This window comes from Ovis canadensis, chromosome 13, assembly GCF_042477335.2.
Source record: "Ovis canadensis isolate MfBH-ARS-UI-01 breed Bighorn chromosome 13, ARS-UI_OviCan_v2, whole genome shotgun sequence".
In the NCBI taxonomy this organism is placed as follows: Eukaryota; Metazoa; Chordata; class Mammalia; order Artiodactyla; family Bovidae; genus Ovis; species Ovis canadensis.
Genome location: NC_091257.1, coordinates 82,071,374 through 82,094,472, shown reverse-complemented (window position 1 = coordinate 82,094,472; position 23,099 = coordinate 82,071,374). Strand labels below are relative to the sequence as shown.

The window sequence follows — 23,099 nt, the reverse complement described above, 5'->3', positions numbered from 1 at the left end:
GAACGAATTTTCCATTGACACAGGCCCACTGAAACCCATTTAACCTGAAATATGGCCAAAATTAATTCAGTATTCTCATTTTCCAGTTGCAGTGAGAATCTACCAAGTGTCTAAGCATCTACTGAGTGCAAAGCAATATGATAGGTGTTGCTTTTTAAAAATTTACTTCCACTTTCCCATGGGATTTCTTTCCTGCCTTTCAGGGTTCCAGTAGCATTATAGATTTAAGAAAGTGTTTAGGTGCTAGCTTAACTAATTTACAGACTTGCATCCGTGGGAAAATGGGCCTTACAGCAAGAAAGGGATATATGTATGCCCAAGAAATGCTTCTTTCTACTATACATTCTCACTACATATTCTCCAAGGACTCAGAGAGGGGAAAAAAAAACAAACCCTCAAGGATGTGGCATCTAACACTCCCACTCAGGGCTTAAGCTGAAAGCATGAAGCTCCCAAAGTCTGAGGTTCATCTATCAGGGAAGGTCCAAATCTCAGATGAGCTGAAGGAGAGGGCCATGAAGCTCCAAGTACCTGCCACGTGAGTTAAGCAACTGTCTCCTGTGGAAATGACTCCGTCTGTTGTTTTCTATGGCTCCTACGAGGTGCTCTGTCAGTGACCACCCCGTAATCCCAGCAGTAGCACTGTGGCCTGAGGAAGGCAGCTGGTTCTGGGGAGCACCATGAAGGATGAACTGGGCACCTGTGGCCTCAGACCTTTGAGGCGGCCTGGACAAGCTCTGCCCAAGACAGATGCTCTGTACCGAGCGGCAGCATCCTGACTGGTTGAGACTGCCAGCTGCCTACCCGATTTCTCCTCTTATTTCGTACTAATAGAACCTGTAGTTATTTGGTAATATGCCCAGCTTAAAGAAACAAATCACCTCTTCCCTTATAGCTAGGTAAGACTGTGTGACTAACACTGGGTTAAGACTTAAGGGGAACTGGTACTTGGGACTTCCAGGAGGGGGCATGTCCCCTTCTGCCTGTTCCCTCCTCTTTTTGCTCTCCTGCGGTATGGAATACACAGTAACCAGAACTCTAGGGACCATCTGAGACCAGGAGGCAATCTTGGAAACAGAAGCCAGGCATTTTATAAAAAAAGGAGTTTGGGGCAACATGAACAAGCAAACAAGCCTGGCCCTGTGCTAAGGGAATAGAAAGACAGAAGGCAGCTGGGCTCCGGACGGCACTGTGAGGGTCCAGCCCAGTACTGCTGACCTCTGGGCTGACTTTACGTGAGAGAAATAAAGCCCCGTGTTCTGCAACTGCCGTTCCTAACTGATATACCAGTTCTTTTCCAGGAAGCCCAGAGAGAGACTGCATTCTGGATTCACCCCGAGAAAGCTGAGTGGACAGTCTCACTCATTTTTGGAACCAGCCATACAAGCCAGTGGGGAAAGTCCTAGAACAAGGAGTAACTGCTGGTAAAAAGGTACATTTCCTTCTTTTCACTTCACTGTCTTAAAGAACCTCCTTAAGACACTTTCCGATTACGTTCTGAAGAACCTGGCTGGCAGGACTGATACAACTTACAGAATTTTTTTTTCAGTACATTAAAAAAATTAACCCTCATCCATATAATGGCAGAAATAAATGCCTGGAGTTTCAGCACCTCTGTTTTCTCTGCATTCCCCGCAATGCTCACAGAAGCAGCACTTACACCTGGCGGTGTTCTGAAGAACTGGAATGAGATGGCTCAGATGCGTGGTTTCTGACTCACAAGCCTGAGTCCTTTGCTGATCCCGCTTGATGAAGCCATCTGAACCTCAGGGGTGGCTGGTTAGTTTCCTTTCCTTTAGCACATCACTTAGAAGTATTTTGTCTAAATTAAACAGACTCTGTGGCCAAGAAGCTCTTCCAGGGCTAAAAGGGTAAATTATAGAGTTTACCACTCCTCTTCCCACCCACGCCCTACCAAAAAAAACCTTTAGATCAAAAAATGAGACAATCTCTGTGAATATTTGTGCTGCGACTTTTTTTTTTTAAGAGTCCTTTTCAATGCTCAGCATACTGTATTCTCAGATAAGCCTAGAAGGTCAGGCGAGCCCAGCAGAACCCTGTCACAGCATGGACACAAGAGGGTGAGCACAAGTGCCAGAATTCTCCCCCACTCTCCCCTTCCTTCATCAGTGGTTTCTTCCCTATCCCAGTCCCCTGCTTTCCAAGTATCAACCTGCCCTGGCGCAAGAGAGCTGATCATCACAGCCCCAAAGCATGGGAGGTGTTTTCACACTCCTCTCAGAGCCATCCCTGGATGCCTGCTTTAGATCAGAAATTCAGTTTAGAAGAAAAAAAAAAGAAAGACCTGTTTTCAGGGCCTTCAGGGAATGATCGAAACCTACGTCGGTACTACTTTCATCTTATTCACTAGTCCTGCCTTTGCACTCTTCAAACAGCCACCAGCTCCTCCTCCCATTCTTTCCACATTTTAGCAGCAGAGTCCTCCTTTAAGCTGCTGCAGCCTCACCAACTGTTGGGCTCCACACACTCTACCTTCAGACTCCAGGGCTTCAGCGGATTGCCACAGAAACCAGAAAAAACCTGCTCACAGACCCAAGGTGGCTTTATGTTCATTTTCTTGAAGTCTGACTTCTTAACCCTTCTTCCATCAGCCAGTAATACAGCAGTGCAAGTACAGAAGGAATTTCAGAGCTGCACTCACACAGCTCTTTCATTTCCAGTGTGAGACTAACGAACTGAACCATCCTGCAATCTTGCACAGACCAAAAACCACTGGGAAAACACGCAGTCATCTCTGCGAAAATGCTTCAGAACCATATTCTAACAGGTACTGGACTCAAAATAGGGAGGTGATAAAGGAACCTGACTAATCCTAAAAAACAGTGCCATTTGTGAAGACTGATTCCATGTTGTTTTACTAATAAGATATAACCAACAATTGGCAGATATATGGAGTACTTTGCCATCATCATTTTCTCAAAAGTTAATTTTTCCAGATAGTCAGTGCAACCATTTTGGTGGTGGTGGTTTAGTTGCTAAGTCGTGTCCGACTCATGAGACCCCACGGACTGTAGCCTGCCAGGCTTCTCTGTCCATGGGATTCTTCAGGCAAGAATACTGGAATGGCTTGCCATTGTTGGACAAGTAAAGAACTAAGGGCCTGAAAGAGTCACGTCCCAAAGAACTAAGGGCCTGAGAGATTTACGTCCCTTTCCTAATGGATCATTTTTATTTTGGCCATGCGGTTTGTAGGTTCTCAGGTCCCCAGCCAGGAACTGAGCCTGGGCCGCCGCTGTGAGTAGGTTCTCAGTTCCCCAACCAGGAACTGAGCCTGGGCCACCGCTGTGAAAGTCTGGAGCCCTAGCCACTACGGCACCAGGGAACTCTCCAGTGGGTCTTTCTTATAAGGAAAAAACACATTTATTAGCGTCACATGCCCCATTGCCGCACTAGGGGCTTCGCATACTCTTTCTCACTTCATGTTCATAACCACACTTGGAATGAATTTTACATTCTCATTTTACAGATTAGAAAAAAAAAAAAAAAAAAGGCCCAGAGAGGTTATACATCCTATTCAAGTTCTCAGAGATAGTAAGAGCCAGAGGCCAATCAGACCAGTTTTTTTTCCCACTACTCCTAATCTGCCTTTTTAGTGGTGAACTGAATTTCGTAGCACCCAAATTTCTGAGGTACTTCTTAGCAAACTGAGTTGTGAGAAATAAGCAGGGAGCCCATTTTGAACAAAGCTACTAACTGAATGCCAGTGTCTCTTTGCTTTATACAAAGCAGAAGGCTTCTGGGGAAAAAAAACAAACTGACTTCAAAGTAATTTCTGTGAAGCAAATCCTACTTGTTTACCATTATAGAACCCAAGATGCATTCCCGAGGAAAGAATCCCCCGGGCTGCTTCGTCATAAATATTTGGTAAAGGGGAACGATGGGCGCCTTGGCAGATGCTGGGCACGGCTGCAGATTAGCAGCGGCATGTCCTCGCCAGATCTCCTGGCAGCCCGGCTCTGCGCCCCTCCTGCTCAGTGAGAGGCCCCCACCAGGACCACAGGGAGTCTTCCTGAGCTTGGGGAGCCTCTGACCTCACTCTGATGGCTTCTAGAAACTGTGTGTAAGAGAGTAGGACACACGCTGGCGCAGAGATTGGAAAACAGCTTTTCTTCTCCAGCTTGGCATGAAGAAGCACAGTAATACTCAGAAAGGCATGCTTCCTTTCTGGAACTCAGTTTCCCAACTGTCCACTGAATAGTCCTCTGAGCTCTCAACATCTCTAAAATTCTTCCCTCTTTGTCGGTGGTTCTCCACAGAGGGGTAGAGTGGGAGGAAGAGACTATTGTCTGAGGTATTTTGCAGGTTTTCTGTGGGTGTTCCCCCTGGAAGGAGAAATGGCAACCCATTTCAGTATTCTTGCCCAGAAAATCCCAAGGACAGAGGAGCCTGCTGGGCTATAGTTCATGGGGTCGCAATGAGTCGGAAAAAACTGAGAGACTAAATAACAACAAAAACTGGGGCGGAGGGAAGGTCCTACTGGCATCTAATGGGAAGAAGCCAGGGATGCTGCTGAACAACATACAGTGCCAGAAGGACACCCCCCTCCACTCCTGGGCAAGAGTTATCTGGTCCAAAGTGGTTAAGAGTGCCAAGGTTGAAAAACCTTGATATTAGCTACTTCTGCCTTCTAATGGTTATGAGGCTGAACTACCAACAAACATATATATATATACGTATATATGTATATATGTATATATATATATATATATTCTAGCTTGAAAAATACCTAAATCCAAGGCTCTCATTCATATAAATTATCAATTGTGTAAAATAAAAATTCCATATCTGAGGTAAAATTACATGATATCTAGGGTTGCCTTAAAATATTTCAGAAAAAAAAAAAAAGGGACCTGCTCCCTCCCCTACACCTGCCAACACACACACAAAGCATAAAACACGGTCCTTGACCTGGCAGAGCTCACAGCTGAGTGGAAACCAGCCAGCCAACAACCTCTACACACAAGGGATGCTATTTGGGAGCATAAGAAAGAAGTGAAAAGTGAAGTGAAAGTGAAAGTCGCTCAGTCGTGTCCGACTCTTTATGACCCCTTGAACTATACAGTCCATGGAATTCTCCAGCCCAGAATACTGGAGTGGGTAGCCGTTCCCTTCTCCAGGGGATCTTCCCAATCCAGGGATCAAACCAAGGTCTCCAGCATTGCAGGCAGATTCTTTACTGTTTGAGCCACCAGAGAAGCCTGAAGAAGCATGAGAAAGGGACCACTCTAAAAACAGAAGTGGAAAAGCCAGGAAGGGATTCAAGAAGGAATCAAGATGGGCGGAAAGTCCAGAGAAAAACTAGTCAGTCTCACAGAGACGGGAGTAAAGAAGTGTCTCAATCAAGGAAAGCAAGAGGTGTCAATACACGTGCATGCCAAGTTGCTTCAGTCGTGTCCAACTCTCTATGGACTGCAGCCTGCCAGCCTCCTCTGTCCATGGGATTCTCTGGGCAAGAATACTGGTGTGAGTTGCCATGCCCTCCTCTAGGGGATCTTCCTGATCCAGGGTTGAAACCCATGTCTCCTATGTCTCCTGCGCTGGCAGGCAGGTTCTTTACCACTAGTGCCACCTGGGACACAGAGGCAGGTAATTTCAAGAGGGGGACAGCAAGAGAAGGCCAAACAGCCAGGTCTTCCATATCATACTAAGGAGTCTAGATGCCTCCCTTGACCTGTATTAAGAAGCTCTTAAAAGACTTAGCAGCAGTACATGATCATATTTTAAAGGAACTTGAGGCAATTTATCTGTGTGTTTCAAGACTCAGGAAGAAAAGGGACTGGAGAGAGGCGAGAATTCCAGTAGTGAGTCAGGGAAGAAAAATGGTGCAACCATCTGAGAAAGGAACTAAAAGGAATGAGGGTTAGTAGGGATGATAGGAATGACAAGAAGATTAAATTCAAGAGATAATTTATCATTATAACTGATGTCATCGAAAGAACTCCAAAGTAGAGATCAGAGAAGTTTGCCTATGAAGACCAAAATTGGGATTATCAGAGAAGAATGTACAAAAGGACTTAAAAAAAAAAAATCAAATGAATTTAGTAGATTTACAGATGATGGCCAAGGAAGAGGCTGAAGCTCCTTCCATTCTCAGATTTTGAAGATTTTAGGCACGTACAGTAGATACGGTACTGTAGCTGGGAGTGTCTGCTGGGCTGGTGTAGGAGAAGGCTGCCCTGGTCCAGCTGTCTAGGTCACCCCTACTGGGCGTGACAAATACAGTCAGCAGTCTGGCTCACTAAGCTTAGTCTCTAATCACACTATAATTCCTGCCTTTTCCAGAGTTCCATCAAATTCTTGGTTGCCATTCTATGCCGTTCTCTCTGGCTAAGAGTTCTTTTGTTCATTTTGGACATTCCTCCTCACTTCAATCTTTCTAGTCCCCTCAAGGAAGATTTCCAAGTGGACTGGAAGTCTGTCTCTTCCTTCAATGCCTCCATCTGCAACCTGTACCCACCTCCTTTATAACCTTCACAGCATTATACTGTAATCATTATATGCACGTTGCCTGGAAGGGGAGCTGCCACCAGGGCACAATGTGTTCCCAGGGTCTAACATCCTGTCTGGTACTATCAGGTATTCAACAGATAATGGCTACAGAAATGTAGAGCGAATGAACTCATGGAAGGGTCAGTGGAGGATTCCTTTGGGCCACCTTACAAAGGTTTTCATAGAATTCCTAAGTGACTCCTAGCTCTGGGCAAACACCTCAAGATGACCTCCTAAGTCACCAAGCTATATTCATATGTGATTAAGCTCATTTTAAAGCTTAATCCTGAGCTTATTACTTGTGACATGTCTTCTGTAGCCTGGAACTTTTGACAGAGATAAGACAGGCTGGGAATACATGTTTCCAGAAGTACATCTTAAACAAAGGCCACGCTGCAAGGAAAAGGCAAGAGGGCTAACATTTGTTAAGCGCCTACTATAAGCCACAGTGAGTCCGAGAGGCAGATAACTTGGAGAGCTCCCTGGGCAGGACGTCTTTCTCATGTCGCCATTGCTCTAGTGTTTTGGAGCGTGTCTCGTGTTTCTGCTGTGTGGTTTTGTTGTGAAGCAAGCCTGCTTGATTTTGTGGTTAACCAAACCTGCTTTCTTGAGTGATCATTACAGGGGTCTTCCATACTTCCTTCTCTACTTACAATCCCCTAGTGTGATTAATTAATCAATCACCTACTATGTCCCTTTACTCTGTCCCTATCGGTGTTATAGGGCTTCCCTGTGACTCAGTTGGTAAAGAATCCTCCTGCAATGTTGGAGACCTGTGTTTGATCCCTGGGTTGGGAAAATCCCCTGGAGAAGGGAAAGGCTACCCACTCCAGTATTCTGGCCTGGAGAATTCCATGGACTGTATAGTCAATGGGGCTGCAAAGAGTCGGACACGTCGGACACGACTGAGTGACTTTCACTTTCACTTTTGGAACTGTGAGAGAATACATTTCTGGTATTAGGGTTTCCCTGGTGGCTCAGATGGTAGAGTCTGCCTGCAATGTGGGAGACCCAGTGTCGATCCCTGGAGAAGGAAGAACCCCCTGGAGAAGGAAATGGCAACCCACTCCAGTGGTCTTGGCTGGAAAATCCCTTGGATGGAGGAGCCTGGCAGGCTACAGTCCAAGGATCACAAAGAGTCTGACACGACTGAGTGACATCACTTTTCACTTTCATCAGTGTTATAGACCCCTGCTCCTCAAAGTGGGGTCAGAGGACCACCAGCAGCAGCACCACCACCTGGGAGCTGGTTATAAATACCCAATGTCAGGCCTTACCCACATCTACTGAAGCAGACTGTGTTTTTAAAAGATCCCCAGGTAATCTGTCTGCAATATAAACACTGAGAAGCACTGTTGTAGATGCAGTATATCTGGGATCAGTGAAGTTAATTAATGTGCCTAAGGTTACTGTGATATTGTGATTTATAATAAGAATTATTATATTTGGTCTTTGTCCCAGTTTCTGGCAAAGAACTCCTAAAACCCTTGGAATTTCCTAAGTGATGAAAGTCATAATGGTGTCTCTTGTTATGTTAATGTTATGTTGCTAAGAGAACCAACCAAGATATTAGAGCGATTAGAGGGTTTCAACTTTCAGTCCCAACACCAGACCTGGGAGGGGAGAGGGGCTATAGATTTAGTCAATTACAAACAGCCAATGATTTAATCAAGCACACTTTGGTAATACTGGCTCCATAAAACCCCAAAGGACGGGTTTTGGAGAGCTTTCCAAGTGCCGAGAGAGTGGCGTGCCCATGGAAGCTATGTGCCCTTACCCCACATTTTTCCTTTACATCTTGTGTTTGGCTGTTCCTGAGTTACATCTTTCTGTAATATACCAATGTGCATGTGTGCTAAGTCACCTCAGTCATGTCTGACTCTGTGGACCCTATGGACTGTAGCCTGCCAGGCCCCTCTGTCCATGGGATTCTCCTAAGGAAACTGGAGTGGGTTGCCATGCCCTCCTCTAGGGGATCTTCCTGACCTAGGGATCAGATCTGCATGGCAGACAGGTTCTTTACCACTAGCACCACCTAGGAAGCCCAATATACAGGTAAGTAAAATGTTTCACTGAGTTCTGTGAGCTGCTCTAGCAAATTAATTGAACCCAAGGAATAGGTCTTGGAAACTTCTGATTTATAACCAAGTGGTCAGAAGTACGGGTAACAACCTGGAGTGAATTTTAAGACAGGCTTCTGGTGTTCCAGAACTCCTTGTTGGCATGAGGACACCACTCCCACCTCTGCCCTGGAAACTGAGCCTCAAAGCACATAGTTTAGTCACACAACTGGTATAAGCTGAGATTTGAACACATGCCCCCATGTTCTATAAGCTTTCCCCCATACACTGCTATTAAGATCTATGCCAAGCTTACGACTTAGAAAAACACATCTAACTTACTAGAAATATACATAGGAAAAACCTTAGTATAACAAGATTCATCGTTTCAAAAATTTAGGTTGACATTATAAAAAAATTTTCACATCCCACATTACAGAAATGCTCCCCCTCCTGCCACTCACCTCCTACTTAATACAAAAAAACTTAGTAATAGAGCTTTTCTGCCTTGCCCTGCCATGCCAATATTATAAATTTTCCTATTTATTTCTAGAAATAACTAAAGGTTGCTTTGATGATTAAAAGTTATTTAACTCTGGCTTTCAGATGTCTCCTTGAGAGACTTAAAGCACAGGATCACAAACATGGGCTTTGGGTTCTAGCAGCAGCTGCTGCTGCTAAGTCACTTCAGTCATGTCCAACTCTGCACGACCCTATAGACAGCAGCCCACCAGGCTTCCCCGTCCCTAGGATTCTCCAGGCAAGAACACTGGAGTGGGGTGCCATTTCCTTGTCCAGTGCATGAAAATGAAAAGTGAAAGTGAAGTCGCTCAGTCGCGTCTGACTCCTAGCGACCCCATGGACCGCAGCCCACCAGGCTCCTCCGTCCATGGGATTTTCCAGGCAAGAGTACTGCAGTGGGTTGCCACTGCCTTCTCCGCAGACGTTTGTTTAAACTGCATGATTTGAGAAAGTACTTTACTTCTTGGGGGCTGTTTCCTCAGCAATAAACCAGGCTAATGATACGCCACACGGAGCTGATGGCAGGGATAATGACATCATGGATAAACTGGAACACAGCAAACACTTAATAAATGTAAGGCACCAGGGCAGCCATCATTGTCCATGGTAACCTCAGACTGGCTGGTACATCATCAGGAGAATCAGCCTGCTAACGAGGCAAGCAAACATTGTTATTCCACAAGTTTGCCAGCCAGCAGGCATGCTTAACAGAGACATGATTTATTAGTAATCAATACATTTAAGAAAGTTGTAGGCATATTTTTAGTGATTATCAAAATGATACGCTTAATTTATTTTATGGTAACCCTGCAGCAAATATGGAATAAATTAACCATCATTTTCTTTCTACTTTGGAGCCAGAGACAAGGGAGAAAAATGTTACAAGGGGGAAAAAAATGTAAGGGATGTAGAAGAGACAAGGGAGAAACACTGAATGTAATATAGACCACTACCACGACCATACTGTACAGGGGCAAAACCTTACAGTTTACGAAGCACTTCCCCACGCCTTATCTTATCCAGTTCTCACACACTGTGAAATAGTATAATCTCCCTCTTTAAAGGTGGGGACACTGAGGTTCAGAGAGCAAATGACTTGCCAAAGTCACAGAGCTGTGGTACAAACACAAATCCAGACTTTGTGAACCCAGCCCAGGGCTCCTTTGTAATAGGCTATGCAAACAGGGGTGCTTAGCCTCAGAAAATTACCCCATGACGGTTCACTGCAAGGTTGTCCAACCCCAACCCCAGGCTGACCTCCCCAGCTCAACACAGAGATCCTTTAATAAACCCGCATCTTAAAGAGAAAAGATCTGCTTCTCTTTAACCTGATACCTGAGAATAATTTGTGTTTGGAGATCCTTTGTTTGGCTACCAGAAAAGAATATTCAACATCTTTTCAACCTCCTTCTTATGCTAATTACAGTTCATCAGCATCTGGACACCCACAAGCAAAAGCAATCTGACTATAAAAGCAAGCCAAAGACATTTTCTTACCATAAAGAAAACAAACAAGTAAGGCTGCAACATGATTAAATACACAGAGCCATTTCCCCAGCAACCTGCAAGCTGCTGTGTATAAAAATCACATCCAATATCACAAGAACCCAGGAAGGTGGACATGAGCAAGCACTTCACACGTGTATTCTTTATGAGCAGTGAAATGTATACGGGTCTATTTTCAGTTTATCTCCTTCTACACTATATCCGCTGTTAGATGCCAACATGTATAACACCTTAAAAATACTCATACATTTAAAAAAACATTTGAAAGGCATCTTCACTTCTCTTAGAACCAAGTGAACGGAGATGCATTAGCCTTCAGTCTGCACCTCCTTTCCTTGCTGTACTGAAGTCCCAGCACATTCACAACCTGGAAGAGGCAGCCTCACCATCCAAGCCCAGCTTACTCTTTCCAAAATGTAATCACCTCTACAGCCTAATCATTTCACCTGAAATCCATCCTGCCTTCTAAACATATACAGTCCAGTTTCCTAACTGTATTAAAGACTCACCCCTGTCAAGTATGCCCAAGACACACTGAGTAAAAACAGGTTACAAAATAGCATATATAGCATCCCTCCAATTATACAAAATTATATTCACATATATTTGAGCCCCATCCCTAAAGCAGATGTTTGAATGGAGAGTGTCCATGATATGTCTAGTGATTAACTCTGGGTGGTGAGATTGGGAGTATACTTTCCCTCCTTTCTTTTCCACAATGCTTGACTTTTCTACACTAGGTTAATTATTCATACTTAGAAAAAGTAATAAAGATATATCTAACAAGCCTTCCCCTAAGATCCACCATGTCAAGACTCTTCTCTTGGCCCAGAGAAGAAAGTCAAAGGTATGCTCACCAAGGCTTATGCTCTGAGCATTTTAGCCAGTGAGTCTCAGCACTAACTGAGAAACAGGCTCTGGAGCTTCTGAAAATTACAGAGGTTTGGAGTTTTGATCCTTAGAATTCCTGGGGGTGGGGCCCAGGCACGTGTATTCTGTTAAAGCTCTTCAAGCCTGACTCACCATCGGTGAGGGGTGAAAACTACAGATTCTCTTTCTCCAGGGAGGCAACAGAGGGAGAGAACAAACCAGAGTGCTGCGTGAAGGGTGCCAGGGCGGACAACGGCAAACGAAGCAGACTGCAATGTGCAGGAACAGAAACTGAAGGCTGAAGCAGTGCTGAGCTTCAGGCCCGAGAGGCCTGAAGAGAAGAGACTATCCGGGCACAGATACCCCCGGAAACTGGAAGCCAAGCAGAGGTGAACAAAGTGTGGCAGGGCGAAATGTCTGGAATTCAGAGAGTTTATGCAGGACTAGGTGCAGGACTACTGATGACTGAAAAGAAATCAAACAGGCAAAGATACCACACAGCAGTTTAAATCAGGCCCACTAAATACTGGGCAAGCTCTGATTTATGATTAAAAGAAGAATTAGAAGAGCACTGCAAAGGATTCAATGTTCAGAAACCATGGAAAAAGCTTAGCTTAAAATCCTAGGAAGGCCATGTACTAGCTGTGTCTTTGGAAAATGACAACTTATTTATGTCTCAGTGTTCTCACTTGTAAAATGTAGGTAATAATGTATGGCTCACAGGGCTCTTGTGAGGATTAGGTGAAATGATATAATGAATTGTTTTTACCTGATAGGCTTTTGCCTATCAGAGTACTCAACAAAAAAAGCCCCCAAATAATAACATTAAGAAGCATATCATGGTAAAGATGCGAAGAGAAGAGACCCTGACACTCGGAAAGATTGAAGGCAAAAGAAGAGGGCAGCAGAGGATGAGATGGTTAGATAGCATCACCATTCAATGGACATGTTGTTGTTCAGTCACTCAGTCGTGTCTGATGTTTTGTGACCCCATGGACTGCAGCACTCCAGGCTTCCTTGTCCTTCAGTATGTCCTGCAGTTTGCTCAAACTCATGTCCATGGAGTCAGTGATGCCACCCAACCATCTCATCCTCTGTTTCCCGCTTCTCCTCCTACCCTCAATCTTTCCCAGCATCAGGGTCTTTCCCAATGAGTCGGCTCTTTGCATTAGGTAGCCAAAGTATTGGAACTTTAACTTCAGCATCAGTCCTTCCACTGAATATTCAGGGTTGATTTCCTTTAGGATTGACTGATTTGATCTCCTTGCTGTCCAAGGGACTCTCAAGAGTCTTCTCTAGCACCACAGCTTGAAAGCATCAATTCTTTGTTGCTCAGCCTTCTTTATGGTCCAAATCTCACATCTGTACATGACTGCTGGAAAAATTATAGCTATGACTATACAGACCTTTGATGGCAAAGTGATGTCTCTGCTTTTTAATATGCTATCTAGGTTTGTCATATCTTTTCTTCCAATGGATATGAATTTGAGCAATCTCCGGGAGAAAGTGGAGGACAGAGCAGCCTGGTGTGTCACAGTCCATGGGGTTGCAGACAGTCATACACGACTGAGCAACTGAACAACAACACAGAAAAGATTACGTGTTGAATTTTAATAAACCAGGTTATTATAAGCCAGGTTTAACAAACCACTTAATTACTGTCTAGCTCCTAAGTTATTCCTCATTTTGGTACCACCCAACACTGAAGAAATAACCTATAAAGGTTTGGCTATTTCTTGACTGCTGTTTCCACATTCCTGGTATTGGTTTTACTTCTATAAAGGAGATATGCTGCATACTAAACTATTTCTATAAAATTTAATCAAGATAATAAATGAAAACTAACAGAGTCATATTGACAAAATAATAAATGTGCCAGTGGAAAATTCTATATCCAAAATAAGAATTCAGCTAATGCTGCCACTGAAGAACTAAGTTTCTCCCTGGCAAAATGAAAACGCAGAAGAAAAACAGTGATAAATGTTTCTCCTTCATTCTTTCCACCCAGGCCCTCAATATCAAAATTGAGTTTATGCTAAATTAGCTGAAATAGTCAAAATAATTAAAATTAGTACTATACCTATGACATATAAAAATTTGGAGGAGGCTTTTTTTAATCATAATATAAGAACAGCAATAACTATCAATATTAATGAATGCTTACCATGTGCCAAGTACTATCTTAAGCACTGCACATGTATTAACTCAGTCAGTCCTCACAACAGCTCTGCAGAGTCCTCCAAGGTCTGGCTTCTGCTTAACTAGTCTAATCTTCTGCTCCATGCTCTTCTTACCAAGGGCTGGTGCCAGACTGGTCTCAGAGGGTACTCGTGGCAAGCTTAACAAAGTACAGATCCACCAATATAATGCAGACTGGTGGAATCAGAAACTCTGAAACATGTCCCAGGAGGCTACATTTTAAACAAGTTTCCATATGATTCTGAGGGGCAGTGAGGTTTAAAGGCTCACTATAGCCTGTACCTCCCATCTTTTATTTTATACATGGTGCCTTTTTTTTTCATTTAACATTCCTTCACCTGGCTAATGGACTTCCCTGGTGGCTCAGACGGTAAAGTGCCTGTCTACAATGAGGGAGACCTGGGTTCGATCCCTGGGTCAGGAAGATCCCCTGGAGAAGGAAATGGCAATCCACTCCAGTACTATTGCCTGGAAAATCCCATGGACAGAGGAGCCTGGTAGGCTACAGTCCATGGGGTTGCAAAGAGTCGGAAACGACTGAGCGACTTCACTTCACCTGGCTAACTCAGATCTAAGGTTTGGCTCAAGAGCCACACTGCTAAGGTGGAGCTGTTTCTAACCTCCATCTGTTCTTCCACCACCTAGGAGCCCCTGATCTGTGCTCTCTTCTATCATTTTCCCTTGTACTATAAACACAGGTTTCCATGTCTCCCTAACTGGACTGTGAGCTTATTCACCGTCCATCTACAGCACCACGCCTGGCGCAAAGAAGAGCTAGTGGTTTGTTTGATAAAAGAATGAATGAAGCCTCACTCATCTACCGTTAGGGCTCTTATCCACAGAGCATCAGATGGAAATAGAAAGGTCTGGTACTTCATTCAAGATGTGGTGAATTTTGACAGGACTAGCACAACCAGGATTATACCTAAGGGTCCTGACTGGCAGGCCATCACGATAAACTGGCTGTCTCATCTCTTGGTAGCTCTTGTTATAACCCAGCCTCCCCACATATGGAGTCCTGGTCCACAACTGGGCTTCAAACCCACAAAAGTCAAGGAGACTACATGTGACATGTAAATGTGAATGTGAAATCAGAGAGGTAAGGATGACTATTTTCGAAAGGAAGTGGAGACACAGCAGCTGTTTCGCCGTTTGGTAAATGTCTACTTGCTAGAGACTATATAGGATGCTCATGATCATTATTCTTCCCACAACAATTTGAGGGAGGTTTTTATCTGGCTTGTTGACTGAAGAGGAATGGAAGGTCTAGAAAGAATAACTTCCCTAAGGCTACCAGCTAGCTTGGGGGCAGAGCTGGGACGTGAAGCCAAGTTGTCTCACAAAGACAGTCCTCCTTTTCCCGACGCTCTGTTGCCTCTGGGTACCAACCAGAAGACCACTGGAGCCATTGGTGTTAGAAGAAGCTTTAGAAGCGGACTAGGCTAAACTTCTGCTTTGCCACTCGCTTGTTGAAAGGTATTTGGTAGTTAACAAACTCTCTGAGACTCACCTATAAAAAGATGATAGAAATGCCTAATTCATAAAGTATATACACCTACAACACCCTTGGTATATCAGTACAGGGGCTTCCTAGCTGGCTCAGAGGTAAAGAATCCACCCGCCAATGCAGGAGACCTGGGTTCAATCCCTGGGTCGGGAAGATCAGATGCCCAATAAAATGAGAGCTGGCCATGACCTTCTTCCTACAAAAGGGCAGGAGCACTTTCCAGGATACTAAATATATCCACTGCTTTACTGTCTTCCTCAGTGGCAAGCTACTGCGCTGTGCTCTACTTGAGAAAGGCCGGTGGGTTGTTACTCCTTCATATGACTGGAACCAGTTAGCAAACCAGCTGTGCAACACTCAGAATCATTCCCTGAAGCCTGATGAGGAAGCCTTAAGAGGAACCCCTTAAGTCCAAACACTGCTTATTTCAGCATCCTTATGTTTGTCATCTGAGGTCAGCAATGAGACAAGTAGCTGGAGGGAGAGAAAAGAAATGGATCCAGGAACTATTCAGTTAGAAGGTTTTCGGATGGCAACAAAAAACAACAGCCAGACATTTCCATCCTTGTTTAACATAAAAGTGCCTGTTAGTAGATGGCTTAATGGTACTCTTAAAATTAAATACCATTTACTCTTCACTTGCTCATTGTTCTGATCACTATAATCAACTCTGGGATTTTCAAGCTTGAGGAACACAGAAAAAACTATGTGTGGGGGGATCTTTGAATTCTCTGTTTACATGATATGAAGCAGTGGGGGTCTGGGGCTCCCCAGTCATACCCTCTGTGGGGGAGGTCTTGTCTCATCAAGACTGGGATGTTTACATCTACTCCTTAAATGGCAGACTCAGGGGGAAAAGGACTTCATCTGGAGGGTACTTTTAATTAAAACTACCAAGAGAGGGAGTTCTCTGGTGGTCCAGTGGCTAAGACTCCAAGCTCCCAATGCAGGAGGCCTGGGTTTGATCCCTGGTCAGGGAACTAGATCTCACGTGCCGCAACTAAAGATGTCGTGTGCCGCAATTAAGACCTGGCAGAGTCAAAATAAACAAAACAAAAAAAACTACTAACAGTGTAGAAAGAAGAGAAACACAAATAGGAATCCTACCCGCACCCCAGCCACTAGTATTAGTGAAGCAGGCACAGTGTTAAGCAGTCGATCGGTATTATTTCATTTAATCCTCGCATAGCAACCTTATAAAAAGATAGATTTCAATATTATCCCAACTTTACAGTTGAGGAACTCTAGGCTCAGGGAGGTCAAGGAACATTCCCAAAGTCATAAAGCTAGTAAAATGACAGGACCAAGACACCAACCCAAGTCTTTTCATGTACATGTGGGGAATATTAAGAATTAAGCATGGTGTGTGGATTTCTGCCTTGGGTGTGGAGTAGGGTGCCATGGGTAGAAGTGGTGCCATTTACCAGTATAGGAAAAGCAAAAGAGACTTGGAAGGAATGAGTAGGGTTTTGAATGAGCTGACTTTGAGTACCTGGGGCAGCTGTCTTCTGGTTAACTAGCTGTGTTGATTACAGCCTGGGAAAGAGACAAGGCTGAAGACTTGGAAATCAGTGGCAAACAGAGGTTAAAGCTGTAGGTAGTAGATGAGATCAAGGAGAGTGTGAGGAACTAAAAAAAAAAGAAAAAGAATTGGGGGACAACATTGCCAATCCATGTGAAAATGAATGCTTGAGGGACAGGCTGAAGCAAAGGATCTGGAGATGGAACCCTGGGAAACCCTATTATCCTGTCACATAATAGGGCTGTTAAATTTTGGACATAGTATGAGGCCCTATAAAATTAAAAGTCGGCCCTAAACAATGCCATGTCATTACCACAGCCCACCATGGACACGATACAATTTTTTTTTGCCTGTGTTGGCTAAACTCCCTTCTTCTCTGACTGCAGGAAAGCTTTTGCTATTTCCCTTTTCTAACCCTGGTAGGTGGTGGGAGCTCTGGTCTGCAGGTCCTCACTGTCAGGAGCCTGTAAGTACCAGGCAACTGCATACCTCCTGACTTGAGGAGTCCCCCAGAATCACTTACAATTCTTTGCAGATGACAGAAAAGTATTCTTTAAAGCAGTGACCTGTTCTCAACCGCTGTCATTGTGGATGAGCTAAAATGTGCACATATGCCTACCATGCACACCACACACCTACACACTGCCTGGTAGCTCACCCCCTTAAAGCCTCTAATAGCCTCCAGGGGAACCATGTTAAAACAGCGCAATTAACTAGAACTGCTATAAACTCAATAACTCACCTACCTAATGAAGCAATACATGGAAAATTGGACCTATTTTAATAAGAATTTTTAAAAGAGACAAGAAGTAAAGGTCAAATGCCATTTCTGGATCCCAGCTCTGTTCTTCTTCCCTCATATTCTGAAGCAGTTAATTCCAAGGAGACAATACATACTGTGCTATTCTCTATAAAACCAAGGCGGCAGCCAATCATGCTATTGTACCCAAGGGCAAATTTTTTCTTCCCAACCCATCCCCCAAGCTAAGTGCCTCCCCTGATCTATTTCAGAAGGTTTTATTATGTGAACATGAATGTATTTCAATTACAATAATTCTTTTCCCTCTTCATCCCAACTCACAAAAGAAGAACTACATTCCCAGCAATTCTAGGTTATAAGGGTGGTGTCTGCTTCTTCCCTTCTCTCTCTAGAGTCAGCTTAATCTAGAGACTGTCCTCTCTCAAGCCCTTCTGTTGGCTTGGGGAACATAAAACATGGTTGTTTTTATGCCAGTCCTCTATTTAGCATATCAGGACTCCTGACAGTCCCATCAAGAATGAGTCTGCCTATTCTCCAGAAGCTATCACATGGCAATTAGACTGCAGGCCAATAAAACCCACACTCTCCCAACCTGGGGTGTGGGCAAGTCTCTGCCTGGCTTCCCAGCGACCTCCTAGAAGAATGAGTATGTGTGACTAAGGCCAGGTTGGGCAGAACTGGAGACAGATTTAGTGGAGATCTTATACTTCCTGAAGTGCCTACCATATTCTAGAGTCTACACTAAGCTTGTATATGTTACTTCACCTGACCCTCACAACCATCCTCGGTGGTAGACCTAGCATTTTACATAAAGGGCAAGAATTCACTGGAAAAGACCCTGATGCTGGGAAAGACTGAAGGCGAAAGGAGAAGAGGGCAGCAGAGGATGAGATGATTAGATAGCATCACTGACTCAGTGGACTTGAACTTGAGCAAACTCAGAGAAATAGTGAAGGACAGGGAAACCTGGAATGCTGCAGTCCATGGGGCTGCAAGGAGTCAAACACAACTTAACAACAAGGCTCGGAGAGTTTAAAAATTAACCCCGTGGATAAGCAGTGGATCCTCTGTACACCAGGCTATATTACTATCATATGAGTTTGGGAAAGTTTTGAGAAGTGACAGGGGCTGAGACTGGACCAGGATGAACTTAATCTTGAATTTGACAAGAAAGGGAAGCTTACAGGGCAGCCATTCAGAGGTTCTGGACAGGCAAGCTAACTCCCAGCCCACAGTGCTTTATTAGGAGCTGCTAGATTTCCAAAAGGAGTTTGTCATAGGGTGGCCTCGCCTCTAAGGAAGTTCTATCCATGACAGGGCTCTGAAAGGCACAGCTCTAAAGGAGAGGAGAGCAGTTCTGCCATAATTTCTAAGCACATACTGCTGCTCCTGCTGCTAAGTTGCTTCAGTCGTGTACGACTCTCTGAGACCCCATAGACGGCAGCCCACCAGGCTCCTCTGTCCCTGGGATTCTCCAGGCAAGAACACTGGAGTGGGTTGCCATTTTCTTCTCCAATGCATGAAGGTGAAAAGTGAAAGTGAAGTCACTCAGTCGTGTCTGACTCTTTGCGACCCCATGGACTGTAGCCCACCAGGCTCCTCCATCCGTGGGATTTTCCAGGCAAGAGTACTGGAGTGGGTTGCCATTTCCTTCTCCATCTAAGCACATGAGACAAAGAAAAACTTGAGGCTAAGAACCCTCTTGGTTTTGCTTCCAAACAAGCTGGAAGAAAAACCACTCGCCCCAGGGGCATGATCAACAACCATCAACTGTACTGACTCAACCTTGCCAGGTTCTGGAGAGCCCCAAATCCCTGTTTGTCTTTAATGAGCAGTCTTTTAGGGAAGCAATTATCCATTCATGCAGTCCAGAAACATACACTGTGCATCTACCACATGTCAAGCACAGGGCTAGGCCCTGGGATCCAGAGTTGACAACGTTATTAGTTTCATAGTCTTCAGGGCTATGAAGTCAAAGTCCAGGGTCCAAGAGTTCACTTCAGAAGAGGTTCTATTCTAGCCCTGGGGCTCATGTTATGTTTCCCTGAGCAAGTGACACTAAAACTGAGGACTTGAAGGATGATAGAAAGGCAGTCAGGTGCACAGGTCAGAGAAAATTGTTAAGATGGAGGTAAGAGCATGGTCAAAACCTGGGGCTGGACATGTTCGCAAACACTCCTGATGCTGGAGGCTGCTGTGCTCCAGCTTACCACACACACCTGGTCCACTTGCTTCAGAAGACTGAGCATGTGCAGAGTGACCCAGAAGACAGGACAAAGAAATCTTGCACAAGGCGCCCGTGCTTCGCCCTGCCTGCATTCACACCCTACTGCTCACAGCCAGGAGCAGAGGCAGCTAGGCGGGGTGGGAGAAGGGCCGGGGCTGTGTTTCCTCCTCGGGGTTCACTGCTCTTTGGGTGCCAGTGTATTCAGGATGCAGAGCTCATCCTCCCCAGCCCATTATAGTCCAAACACGCCTTCCAGGAGCTGTCTTCCCAAGTCATTGCCCTCACTAATACAATGTTATCAAATTCCTAATACGGGTACTCTAAAGCAAATGTACTGTTACCAGCACGCCACTGGGCACATTTTTCAGAAGGAAAACAGCTGCTTACTGAATCTGTCACTTGTCTTCTCAGAGACCTTACGGTACCGATATCAGAGCTTTTATTCACTACTCTAGTTTCTGCATCTAACAGAGCAGGAAGGAAAATGCAGTCCAGAGAAGTTAAGTAGTGTCTAAAGTCACACAGCTACTTAGCTGTAGAACCACAGCTTGGTTCCTTCCTCACTTGATCTCCTCATCTAAAGAACAAGGATAGTATCATCTATTTCATGGGTTGTGAGGTCCAAATGAGGTGGAACTAGTGGTGAAGAACCCGCCTGCCAATGCAGGAGATGTAACAGACATGGGTTTGATCCCTGGGTCGGGAAGATCCCCTGGAGGAGGGGATGACAACTCACTCCAGCATTTCTTGCCTGGAGAATCCCATGGACAGAGAAGCCTGCTAGGCTATAGTCCGTAGGGTCACAAAGAGCCAGACACAAATGAGGTGACTGAGCACGCACTCGTAAGGCCCAAACAAGGTAGCACATAATGCAGCTGTGCTAGGAATGTGGCAGGATTTCAATGAATGGTGACAGTCTCCTAAATTTTATCTCCAAGATCTTCAAGACCATTCATTCTCTCTCCCATGCATAAATTTCCATTGAGGAAAGAAAAAAAACCAGCAATGGGGTTAACATGTTCACAGCTGGGGTTTCAACAGCTGGGGTTTCAGTCAGTACCTGGTTTGAAGTGACCTGAACTTCCTATGTGTTATCAGACCTCCAGTCCAGAGTTCTTCCCTGCCAGACTTTTTGCTGTGTCTGGAGAGGGGATTCCATCAAAAAGGTATCCCTGGTGGTAACCACTGAAGACATGCCACACCACCTTCCTTTTAGCCATTTCAAGTTGGTAGAGACTAAGTCAAGTCAAGATGAAAAAAGACTTTTATCTAGGAGGGTAAGGAATAAAAAAGATTCTGCAGATATCTATCCTGTTCTACTAATCACTGATAAAAAAAAAAAATCAAATCATGGGACAGATGTTAACTTCTGATAAGATGACCAAATTAGCCAGTCAGCCAGCCCAGGTCCTCCTCTTTTACACACACCACCACCTCATCCCCCCGTAGCCCTTTCTCCATACTTTAAAATAACCACCCAACCATGTAAATTCCCTCTGCAAGTGTTTGTTAGCCTCCAGCAGAACCGTCAATGCTCATAAATCCGGGGCCTTCCAGACTGCACTGCCGTCATTTACTGGGAGAGGGAAGCAGCAGGCCACTAGACTAGAGCAGGGCGGGACTGGTCTAGCAGCAACCACTCAGCTTACAGCACCGCGATTCATGGCATTTTGCTGGGAGTGCGCACCACCAGGGAGCAGAAACATAAAAAGGGGCACCTGGGCTGTAAATAGTTTATTTCGGCAATTCCTGATCTTGGCTGAATCATACTTTAATACAGAAGTACACGAAAGTGCTACTCCGGAGGTGACATGTGCTGCTACCCCATTACTCTTTTCAAAAGGGTCTTCCATCAGAGAGACACCTCGCTACAAATTACAGTGAAGAAAACAAAACCTTCACGCACAGGCTTATTAACAGGCCAGCAGGGAATGGAACCACCAGAAGCAGTGTGGCAAAGGCCATCCGTGACCAGGGGTCACCGGGTTGCTTTTCCATGCACAGAAAATAAGCAGATAAAAAAGAAAAAGGTAGCACACTTCCACCTAAGAGTCGACTCCTCAGCTGCACAGCACTTTGCAAAGCAGCTCTCATCTCCCCCATTTCTCCTAACACCTTTCAATGAGGCTGACTTCTCCAGTGAACCCTACCTTCATGCTCCTTCTCAGTGGTTCCCACTTTCTTGATCTTCCTGGGAGACTTCATAAAAAGGGGAAAGATGGTCCGTAAGCCGAGAATGTCAACAAACTTGTGGCAGTTGTCTGTGCCCTCGGGTCCAATCATGGCATGGTCCAGCACTTTCAGGGCACTGCTCCGGGAGATCTTCTTTTCTCTGGGAACAAAAGAGGTTTTACATAAGGCATTTCATGAGCATGGTCTAGTCTTAAAAAAAAAAAAAAAGGTGTATTTACTGCAAAATTCATTACAATGGAAAAAAGAAAAATAAAAGCAAAAATAATTTAAAGGTCCACCAGTCAAAACATTATTACATTATAGTATATCTACGTGGAATATTACATACTTATTAACAATCAGGAGAGTAGGTGTTAGAATGAACAAGTTCTTATGATCATAATGGTAAGCATGAAAAATAATATTCAAAATTCCATATGAGGCATTACCTCATGTAAAAATACATTAAAAATATGCATTAGAAGACACTGGAAAGAAACAGATCAAAATACTAACAGGTTATTTCAAGGTGTGGATTATGGATCACCTATTCTTCCTTTTTCTTTCTCTTTAACAGCTTTATCAAGATATAGTTGACACACCATTACAATTCACCCATTTAAAATTATACATTCAATGGATCTTAGAATATTCAGAAATGTGCCACCATCACCTTAGGCAATTATAGAACAGTGTCATCATTGCCAAATTCAACGTCATGAAGATTTAAACCTATGTTTTCTTCTAAGAGTGTACTAGTTTTAGTTCTTATATTTGGATCTTTATTTTTGAATTAATCTGTGTATGTGGTATTAGTTAAGGATCCAACTGCATCGATTTGCATGTGGGTTTCCAACTGTGACATCTGAACTGAGTCTGAAGTATGATTATCTGCCAGGCACAGAAGAGAAAGCCATGATATTGGCGGCGGTAAGCAGTATACGCAAAGGCACAGGAGGTCTGTAAGAGCGTGTCACTTGGAGGGACTGGAAGTAGCTCTGAATGATGAGGGGGTGCGGGGGCAGGGGTGGGCGGGTGAGACGATTGAGGAGAAGTGGGCAGGAACAGGTCACGACAGGCCCTGGCTGTGCTGCCCAAGGAACCTGGGCTCCATGCCACTGACGCTGAAGAAGTCACGAAATGTTTAAGAAAAGGAGGGCACTACATAAATAGATTTTTGAAAGCTTAATCTGGCAGTAGTGTGATGAAGGGCCTGGAGGACAGAGCTTGCGGGTCAGGAGGCA

General features: G+C 44.5%; 1 protein-coding gene across 1 annotated transcript in view; it reads right to left on the bottom strand.

Annotated features, from left to right (window-relative positions):
- The window catches only part of CTNNBL1 (catenin beta like 1), a 161,630-nt gene that overhangs the window by 41,875 nt on the left and 96,656 nt on the right, over positions 1-23,099 (bottom strand). Inside the window, exon 11 of the mRNA XM_069546951.1 lies at positions 21,834-22,015. Coding sequence (XP_069403052.1) covers positions 21,834-22,015 — 182 coding nt within the window. The remainder of the gene's footprint in view (positions 1-21,833; positions 22,016-23,099) is intronic.